General features: G+C 33.9%; 1 protein-coding gene across 1 annotated transcript in view; it reads right to left on the bottom strand.

Annotated features, from left to right (window-relative positions):
* Positions 1-2,751: 2,751 nt before the first annotated feature.
* Positions 2,752-11,045, bottom strand: part of FDX1 (ferredoxin 1) — a 38,523-nt gene continuing 30,229 nt past the window's right edge. Inside the window, exons 3-4 of the mRNA XM_003766848.4 lie at positions 6,191-6,320; positions 2,752-5,481 (exon numbers count right to left, since the gene is read on the bottom strand). Coding sequence (XP_003766896.1) covers positions 5,367-5,481; positions 6,191-6,320 — 245 coding nt within the window. The 3' untranslated portion in view covers positions 2,752-5,366. The remainder of the gene's footprint in view (positions 5,482-6,190; positions 6,321-11,045) is intronic.

The raw sequence follows: 11,045 nt of genomic DNA, 5'->3' as shown, positions 1-11,045 counted from the left end.
TTCCTTTAAATATAGCACATATAAATTATCGAATAAAAGGCTATATTTGAAAATACCTTTGTAAGACAATGATATAGTTTAGAAAACTTTTAAGAACTTAGCTCCACAACTTAGAGACAAGCCTATAAACTATAAAGCATCTGACCTTGAGCCAAGGCAGTCATGGCTGACTGTACCTCCAGAAATAGGCAGACTGGATTTAAAGGTCAGGAGGATTGACCAGGTGACCATTAATATAGATATAGTGTGAAGAGGAAGAGAATGCATAGTATACAAGGTATTGAAAGGCTAGTTGGAACCAGATTGTGAAAGACTTTAAATACCAAACAGAATTGTATGCATTTGAGCCTAGAAGTAATAAGGAACCACTGCAGTTTACTGAGTAAAGGAGAGACTTGAGAGATGTTTGATTCCACCCTTTTGAAAGCACGAATGTTTATTCAATGTCTATTGATTGAGATTACTGAGGAAAAGAATATCATCTATCTGCATTTTGTAAGAAAGCTTTTTTTTTTTTTACCTTTTTTGTTGTTTGCTTGCTTTTTTCTCCATTTTTCCCTTTTTGATCTGATTTTTCTTGTGCAGCATAATAAACATGAAAATATGTATAAAAAATTGTACATATTTAACATATATTGAATTACTCGCTGTCTAGAAGGAAGGGGATGAGGAAAGGGAGAAAAATTTGGAACAAGGATGAATGTTGAAAACTATCTTTACATGTATTTTGAAAATAAATATTTATTATCTTTTTAAAAAGCTTTTTGAATGGTAAAAGTTAGTAGTTAAAAAAGATATTCAACAACAAAAATAAGTTCTGAAGCTCTGGTACAAAGAAATTACAGCCAAAAAATATTTTTTAGTATATCTAAATCACAAGGTCATAGATTTGGAACTGGAAAGGATCCTAAGAATAATGACAGAGCAGTTAAGTGATTGGCCTAAGCTTTATATAGGTATCTGAGGTGATATTTAATCCCAGGTGTTTCTGATTCCCAGAATTCTCCATATCTGAAATATATTTATATTTAACGTGTATTTTATGCATAAGTTTTTTAAGTTAGAAAGTGAAAGCACAAAGACCAGATTCCTGTCTTAAGCTTATCTTGAACCTCTTAATAGTCTTAAGTCTTAAGATGTCTTAGTAGTTTTGAGATTAAATCATACCTATCCTGTGAAGCCAAATAGAGTTGAACTGACCAGATAACCAGTTAATAGAGGTCATCTAGTTCAAATCTCCTCATTTTAAAGATTTAGAATATTTTTTGAAATTTTCCAAGAAAAATTTTTTCTATGAGTATTAATCTTTTTTTTAAAATGTTAAAGTATAAATTAAATACAATATAAGTATACATGTCCTAACAGTTATTTTGCTGTACAAAAAGACTCGGACTTTGAAATAGTGTACTATTAGCCTGTGAAAGAAATCAAAAATGCAGGTGGACAAAAATATAGGGATTGGGAATTCTATGTAGTGGTTCATAGTCATCTCCCAGAGTTCTTTCACTGGGTGTTCTTTCACTGGGTGTAGCTGGTTCAGTTCATTACTGCTCCATTAGAACTGATTTGGTTCATCTCAATGCTGAAGATGGCCACGTTCATCAGAATTGATCATCATATAGTATTGTTGTTGAAGTATATAATGATGTCCTGGTCCTGCTCATTTCACTCAGCAGCAGTTCATGTAAATCTCTCCAGGCCTTTCTGAAATCATCCCTTTGGTCATTTCTTACAGAACAATAATATTCCCTAATATTCATAAACCACAATTTGTTCAGCCATTCTCCAATTGATGGGCATCCACTCAGTTTCCAGTTTCTGGCCACTACAAAGAGGGTTGCCACAAACATTCGTGCACATACAGGTCCCTTTTCCTCCTTTAAAATCTCTTTGGGATATAAGCCCAGTAGTATTACTACTGGATCAAAGGGTATGCACAGTATGATAACTTTTTGAGCTTAGTTCCAAATTGCTCTCCAGAATGGCTGGATGTATTCACAATTCTACCAATCTATCAGTGTCCCAGTTTTCCCACATCCCCTCCAACATTCTGCATTATCTTTCCCTGTCATTCTAGCCAATCTGACAGGTGTGTGGTGGTATCTCAGAGTTGTCTTAATTTGCATTTTATGAGCATTAATCTTACAATTCTTGCCTAGAAGAAATTGTGTAAGCCTCAGGTGTTACTTGTGAATTTCTTCCAATGTGAATAACTAAGAGTTCACAATGTTCTGAGCTGATCAGTATAATTTACATGATGATTTTGCTATGGAGATTACTACTTTAAAGAACCTAAAATATGTTCAAAATATTTATACATGGAATAATAAATCATTGTAATTGGTTAATTAATGATAATATTTATATGAAGAGTTATAATTGATAGTTTTGAGAGAGGTGATTTTCACCATGAAAATCCCACATGTCTTTCCTGGAGCACTAGTTGTGTGTCTATTGATGTCCACTTCACATCTGTTTCACTAAATTCACTTGAAATATTCTTCTGCCAGCTGGATCTCAAAATTTCAGTTTCTGAATATTTATATATAAACATAAAAAAATTCAGATAAAAATAGTGTAACATGATATGTTGACACAATAAAAAGAAGTCCTCTTACATAACCATATTCACATTGCTATGCCTATATATTCACTCAACAGGAAACTATGGTAAAGTATGTAAAATATTAAGTTGTGATTACATTTAAAAACCATACACACACACATATATATATATATATTACACTACACTGTATTTTAATAACTTTATTAGACACTCTTCCCTATAACTCTGAAAAACAAAACATTGATGTTAACTGATCTGATGTTAAACGGTAATTGCACCATGAAACTGTGAATATTCATGATATATATTAAATCAATCTTTTATTTTTATTATATGAATGAAATGCTACTACATGATAATTAAAATAAACACTTTTGCATTTATTAGTGATTTTATTGGATTAAAAAACTCCCAGTGTATAAACTCTCTTCACTAACTCAAACTGCAGATTCATAACAGATTTAAGTACTTAGAAGGACCATACAGGCCACTCAGCTCAAAAATTAAAAAAGAGGAAATAGACTGATAAATTGCATGTAATTTATAGGCTTATTGAGTTATGAAGGCACTTGTGAAGTTGATTAATTTGCGAACGATCATACACACAGTATGTTTCCAAGGCAAGACTTTCTAACTCCCAGGTTTAACCTCACTCCACTATGAGACAGTGATAAAGCTATAGTGGAAAGAGCATTGTTACTTGGATCACAAAAATTAGTCCATATCATTACAATGAAATCTAATCATTGTGTGGTTTGAACTCCACCAAATATATATATATATATTATTTTTTAAAAAACCTATGTTGTGTTTGCTAAATGTATTATTGTATGCAAAGGAAACAGTGGGTCTTAAATTTAGCAGAATTTCATAGAATATGAAATGTGCTTTTAAGTGAGCAGTGGCCAGGAAATATAATTTAAGGTTGCATGGAATTGAAGTAGATCTCTGACCAGTCCTTGCCATTTAAATCAATAGTACTGTGCTATCAATAGAAGAAATGTTAGAAACTACAAATTAAAACTAAATATTCTCTACTAAACCAAAATAAACCACTACAAAAAATGATCTTTCAAAATGTTAAAATGAATGGGTGGAAAAAGGCTAGTTAACTAGCCCAGAAGAACAAAAATAATGGGGAAAAAAAATCAGATTTTTTTCATATGTGGATGAAAAGCTCTAAAGTTAAGCTCTTTAAAAATTAATTTATCCCTATAAATGTAAACCTCAAACTTTTGAAATGGAGTGCTATGATTTTTATGAAAACCAGTAAAGGATTCTGTTTTGTTTGGCCCTGGAAGTTGAAAAGGATAGTTTTAGCTAAAGATAAAGGAGCACTTCTCAACAATTAGGGCTATCAAAAAATGCTTGCTAAACAATAAGTTCTTAGTCCCTATAAGTCTCTAAGCATCAAATAAGAAGCAGTTCATGATTCAGAAAGAGGGGTTAAACAAGATTACCTTGCAGGTTCTCCCCAATTCTTCAATTCTGTGATTCTCAAAAAAATACAATAGAACATTTTAAATTTGGATCCCATTAATTTGGAACATGTGATAAATTTAACTACTACTTATACTTAAGTTCATTTCAAGACTATGACAGAGAAGAGATTGCTAAACAAATCAATAGAATAAGCAAGGCTAGGAGAGGAACGTTTAACATAATTAAAGTTTTTATATATTAAATAGATAAAGAAATAACTTTGTTGAGCAATAATCGTTCATGTTGCCACTTGTGGCCTAAGGTAATAATCCTGTATTTCTTTAAAACCATTGTTAATTTAATTTAATTAACTGAAGTTAGTTTTCCTCAATTATTCCAGATTCATAAAATTTTATTCTAGTTTCAAAAGCTATATCGTGTAATCTACTACTACTTATTTACTGTGAAGAAAAATGAAAATTCCAACTTGCTTCTATATACAACTGACATATTGCAATGCCCATGAAAATTACTGCCTTTTTTTCCCCTTTTCTGGTTCTACAGAAAAAAGGGTGAACTTTAAAAAGATTCCATCCTATTTTTAATGAGTATTACAAATCAAAAAACACTTAGGAAAGATTACAAATATTCACATTACTTTGCTTAGAAAAAAATCAAGAATTTTAATTTCCTTTAAAGTATTCTTTTAGCCTTTTTAGTATCAAGACCAGATTTGTCATAGGACATAATAGCACCTATGTTCAAATTATCCTAAATGTTTATATTCTAAAAGGTCATATTAAGAGGCAGACAATTATCATTACATCTATTCTAACACATTCAGAAAATAAAATTGCTCACTGAGCAAATATGTATTTTTCCACATCAATACACATATAATTCTTAATAGAAAATTTATAATTTCTCCTACTTTATTCTAATTTGATGGTGAAGAGTCTACTAAAAAAAAATCAAGGAGCCAAGACACCTATGTTCTTATGTCAGCTGTATAACTTGCTATGTTGGGCACATCACAAGTGTTCTGTGATTCAGTACTTTTCAATTAGTTTATAATACCACCTGACTTACCTACTTCTTAGAGTATAATGAGTATACAATGAGGTAATATAAAAAGTTGAAAACACTACACAAATATAAGGTAATATTATGTGAATTTTTATAACAATTTGAAATTTAACAAAATAAAAGGCTGCATAATTTTTAAGAATTACAAAATACAGTAGTTTTATAAAGTAAATTAAAATATCAAAGTTAGGAATAACAATAAATTCTACTTGGCAAGTTCTCATTTAATTACATACACAATAATTACAAAAATCTAGGTAAATTCCATGAAAATGTTCTTATTGACTGCACTTTATGAGTTCTTGCCCAGATCTATGGATTGCCTAGCATCAGCAACTGCTTCAGGTACTCGAACAGTCATATTGTTCATAGACTTTGTTAAACAGATTTGGCAGCCCAAGCGTGATCTGTTAAAAAACAAAAAACAAACAACACCATACTGTTCAGTTTTAGCTGACTACTCATATGATATGATAGTTTCACAGGAAAAAAATTTTTTTTTTCTTATAGAACAAAGATTTGGTAAAGATTACAGCTTCTGAAGATCCAGAGGATATAACAACCAAAGATGCACTGCTTTATTCTGAAATCCTTAGGAAAAATTACTTTTCCTACTGACAACCAGTGGTCTTGTCTTTCTTTCTAAGAAGAAGGGATTAAATTGTTCTTTGTCTAAATTGACTCTGTCTCTTATCTATTCCTTAAAAAGTTATTAGTATGTGCTAAAGACCTTAAAAAGTCAAGTTTTCTCTCAATTTAAATTTAAATTTAAATTTTCCCCATTACTGTGTTCATTTTACATTGAACACACACATATAGAGAAAAAAACATATGCGTATGTGTAAACCTATATGCATATATACTCAGTCAAAATAAATTATCACTAAACTCCAAATAAATGACTTCAATTAATGAGAATCTTCCTATACTCAGAAATCTAAAACCGTTAATACTTTGTAAATATTTAGAATTCCAATTTGGCAAACAGAAATTTCATATGCACAGCTTCATTTTGCTTAAACTATAATATGTTATTTTTGTGTGTCTAGACTTGGAAATACATATAATATAGCCCCTTAACTTTTACTCAAACCTATAATAGTTCTAAAATCTTACGTGTCTGTTAGTCCATAGGCGAGATCAAGCATGTCATTCTCCTCATCAGTAATTGCTTCTAACTTTTCAAATATGTGGTCTTCAAAGACAAGGTGACAGGTAGAACAAGCCAATGTTCCTTCACAGGCACCTAGAAAAGGGACAAAGGTTGAACTGACTGATTTCCTATGCACTAAAATAAATGCAATATTTCCCTAAAGTTAAAGGTTTCCCATGAAAGGTTTCTCATTTAGAACTTAAAAACAGTAGGATACTTTTCTTAATTAAGGGATAAGAATGAGGAATGAAAAAAAAAATCAGCCAATTTTTTCTACCAATATTCTTTATTTGAAGGAATCAATCAAGCAACAAATATTGGTGGACTCATTACTATATAAAAGACACTGGGTTAGAGCAGTAGAGAACTGAGAAAAAATATATCGGGTAAGTGCCATCATAGAGCTTACAACTAAAAGGGGAAACAATAAACACATATAAAAAGAAAACACCTGCTATTTTTTTTTATTTTATTTAACTTTTCCTCACAGAATTCAGTACATTTAATTTGATAATACCTAAACTGAACTAGTAAGAAGAAAATGAAAATATTGTACGAAGAAAACATGAAACAGCTTTTTTATCAATATCTCACTTCACATGGTCAGAGAACTATCAAATGTGTCACTTATGAATTAACAGTATTTTAGAAGGGTAAAAGTATGTTTCTCATGTTGGAATTTTCTTAAGTTTAAAAAAGAAATCTTGTTTTTATGTCATTAATTCTAATCTTAAAGTCCTAAGACATCCAATCAGTAAAGTCCTAAGACATCCAATCAGTAAATCTTATTGATTTTTCTTTCACAATATTGCTTTAATTCCTTACTTTCTTTCCAACCAATACCACTCCAATATCGGGATCTTTTCTCTAGACTTTTCTCTAGGCTCTCTTACATACAATGCAACTCTTATATTGTAGCCAGACTAATTTTCTCAAAGCACACTGATTAATTTGGTTTCTAGTTCAAATACTTCACTTATATAAATTCAATAAATATTCATGAAAGACCTGCCATGGTCAAGATTCTGTATTACATGCTGAGGATAAGCCAAAAAGTAAAGTAATCTCTGTTCTCAAGGAGCTCATCCAAAGTATCCAAATCGTCTCCATTTGCTGTAATCAATTGTTCCACATATAAACGATGTGGTCGGGCTGAACAAGTACCTGTTTTCTTGGGGTTCGTTGTTAGGCCAAAACCAGCACAAGCAGCGGAGCATCAACCTCTCCTTCGCAGCCTCTTGGCTCAGAGGCTGCACCAAGGGCACACGGTAGGCGCCTCACTTGGCAGGACACTTTCTAGGAAGGCCCACACTGCTAACGAGGCTGGTGCCCACCCTGCCGGCGAGGCCTCGGACACTGGGAGGCTCCAAAGGAAAGTGTGGGAGAGGAGAGGGGTTAGAGGGGCTTCCAAAGGGAAGGCCCACGGGGCTCCTGTGCCAACCTCGCTGTTGTGTGCCGGCGGAACCCGGTCCCTGTGTTAGTGCCCCGCCAGTAAACGGAATGGCCTCCATCTGAACTGCCTTAGGCAGATTCTGAAGATCACTTGGCAGAATAAGATACCATACACTGAGGTCCTTTCTCGACCCATACGGCCCATACTGCAGAGTCCAAATGCCAAATGTACGCTTTCCAACAGGGAGAACGCACAGGGGACAAGCACTCGCTTGGCAGTCAGAAAAAATGATACAAGGACACTCTCAAGGTCTTTCTTAACAACTTTGGAATTGACTACACAGGGAGACCTGGCCCGGGACTGCCCAGCATGGCCCGCCCTCAGAGAAGGGGCTGCAAAACTGAATTAGCGCAGAAGGAATTTGAGAGGCACAGAATGAGAAGATCCGCCCCCGGCGTTTGCCAGGACTGTGTGCGCCCCTCGTGGCCGAGCCCGCCGAGCTCCGTGGGTCTGCTTGGCCACAGCTGGACAACTTGAGTCTAACAGTGACATCATTTCGGTCCTCTTTGTGCACAACAACCAGAGCAAGGAGCTTCATTCCCCAGGAGTAACCCAGCACATGAACAGTAAGTGCATACAATAAGACAAAGTAACTGTGGGTGAGCAGCAACAACTAGGTCAGTCTGGAGAGGGCCCGTGGAGGCGGCAGCCCTGAGCAGGGTTTAAAGGAAGTAAGGCAGGTGGAGGTGCCGCACAGACTACCTGTGCTGTGGCATGGGCATGGGCATGGGAGAGACGGAATACTGCATAGAGAGGTTAGAGACGGCAGGCACACGTGCATACTTTTTTTAAAAACTTTTTTTTTTTGTGTGTGTTTTTTTGCTAAGGCAATTGGGGTTGTGTCCACAGCCAGAAGTGTTAAGTGTCTGAGTTCAGATTTGAACTCAGGTCCTCCTGGCTTCAGGGCTAGCACTCTGACCACTGAGCTATCTCGCTGCCTCCCCTTACCCCCCTTAAAAACATTTTAAAACAAAGTCTTTACACTAAGTTCATTCCTTATGGTGTGACAAAATCATTGAACCTCTGAGTTCAATATCAATTCCTTCTGCCTAAGACAAGTGATCAGGGAACTTATTAGTATCTCATGAAGAAGCTCAATTTACTTTGTGGAAAAAATCAAATTACTTGAATGTTGTTCTTGAACCAAAATATTTCCCAGTAATTTCTAATCACTGGTAATGATTTTGCTTCTTGGAATTATTTGATACTCTTTTTTTTTTAATCTCCTAAAGCTCCTCTGGGCTAAACATCCAAAGTTCCTTTATTTGTTCCTTACATATCTACTGATAATATTAAAATTAGCACCATTCTTCTTAGTAATTTTATTGAGGTTTGTTCACTTTTTTTCCTTCTATGGAAAAGGGATAGATCACTTTGGGGAAGAGCAAGGATCTTTTTGCCTCACTAAGTACCAGTCTAGATAATCTCAGATTCAAGTAGAGTTATATCCAAACTTTCCCTGATATGTGATATCTTAAAGTTAAAAACTTTCAGAAAGTTTCTACAAAGATCGTCTTACATATGAATGTAAGCAACCATCTATATGGTGGAATTTCAGAAGGTTGCAAAGGATCAATTCTCCAATTAATAATTAAAGTTGGTTCCTCTTCTTTAAAAAAAAAAAATCTCAGCATCAGCTTTAAAAATATTGTAAAAATATTCCCAAGAGCTATGTGCCACAAAAAAAGGCATTTTAGAAAGCAATTCACCAACAAAAGAAAAAAAATTATAATCTAGAAGAAATCATAGGAAAGAATTTCTCCTCTTATTTGGAAGGACATGGGCTAATACCAATATCCTAAATCTAATTAAAATGATTGGTCATTAAATTGCCCCAAGTAAGTGGGTAGAGAGTAGGCAGTCACACAAAAATATTGCAGATAATGTCCAAAAAACTAGGATGAACAAATGATTTGATTAGTTAAAGCAGATGTTAGGAATAATTGTGCCAAGTACTCTTTTTTCTATTAAATTTTATTTTTAAATTACTAAGCATTAATTTTTTATTCTCTCTTACCCTTACCTTCCCCTACCTCCTGGTCTATAGAGAAAGAAAGAAAAACGAAAACTTTTTGAAAAAATAACATAATAAAAACAAAATTCCAGATTAACCATATGCAAAAATATCTCATTTTGCATAGTAGTCAATTCCTTCTTTGTCAGGAGCATTCTTCACCACTCATCTCCTAGAATCATGACTGATTATTATGTTGATCTGATGTCTTAAGTTTTCCAAAATTATTTCTTTTAAAAATGTTGATGTTTAAGGGTGATACCACAAGCAAAGTAAGAGAGCATGGAATAGTTTATCAATCAGATCTATGAATAAGGAAAGAATTTCGAACCAAAGAAAATATAGAGAGCATTACAAAATGTAGAATAAGTAATTTTGATCATATAAAAATGAAAAGGTTTTGGTACAAAAAAATCAATGCAACTAAAAGCATAAGGAAAGCAAAAATTTTGGGGGGATATTTTACAGGAAGTTTCTCTGATAAAGGCCTCATTTTTTAACTGTACAGAGAGCTGAGACAAATGTATAGAAATATAGGTCATTTCCCAACTGATAAATGCTATCCACCTGTAGATAAGAGAACTGATGGACCTAGTGCAGATTGAAGCATATTTTTTTTTTCTTGCTTTTTTTGGGGGGAGAGGGGTAGAAGAGAGAAGGACAAGGCTAATGTGGAAATGTTTTGCATGACTTCATGTGTATTGTTTTGAGGATCAAATGAGATAACACATGCAAAGTACTTGGCAAATATTAAAGCACTATATAAACACTAGCTATTTATTGGTATTATCATCATTTTCCTGCCACCAGAATAAACTTTTTTTACCCATAGTTATGGTCCATATTTCTGCTTCAGAATCTTCATTGAATATTGTCTCCAAAATAGTTCGTACTCTTTTGTCTAACATTCGAGACCTTCCACTAACTCTACAATCTTCTCCCATATTACTCTCTTCTACATACTCTGTATTCTAAATCAGATCTCCCTGGCCCCAGAATCCCAAGCATCCTCCTTGCTTTATGGTGTGCTTAGGTTGTTCTAGATATCTGGGTTATCCTTCCTCCCCATTAGTTTCTGAACTCTTTATCATCTTAATAACAACAATGACAATAGCAGCCACCATTTATATAGCACTCATTACGAACCAGGCACTGTACTACAATTTTACAATTACTAGCTCATCTGACCCTCACAAGAACCCTGAGAAGTAGATGCTATTATTTTAGAAATGAAGAAACTGAGGCAAACAAGTATTAAGTGTCACAAAGTTAGCCGATGCTACCTCCTCCAAAAAGCCTTCTTTGATCATCCTTTTCCTAGACCAATCAAGATAATTCTCCAAAAGATCTA

This window comes from Sarcophilus harrisii, chromosome 3, assembly GCF_902635505.1.
Source record: "Sarcophilus harrisii chromosome 3, mSarHar1.11, whole genome shotgun sequence".
Lineage (NCBI taxonomy): Eukaryota > Metazoa > Chordata > Mammalia > Dasyuromorphia > Dasyuridae > Sarcophilus > Sarcophilus harrisii.
Note: the sequence above shows the minus strand (reverse complement) of the source record. Positions and strands in the feature narration are given on the sequence as shown.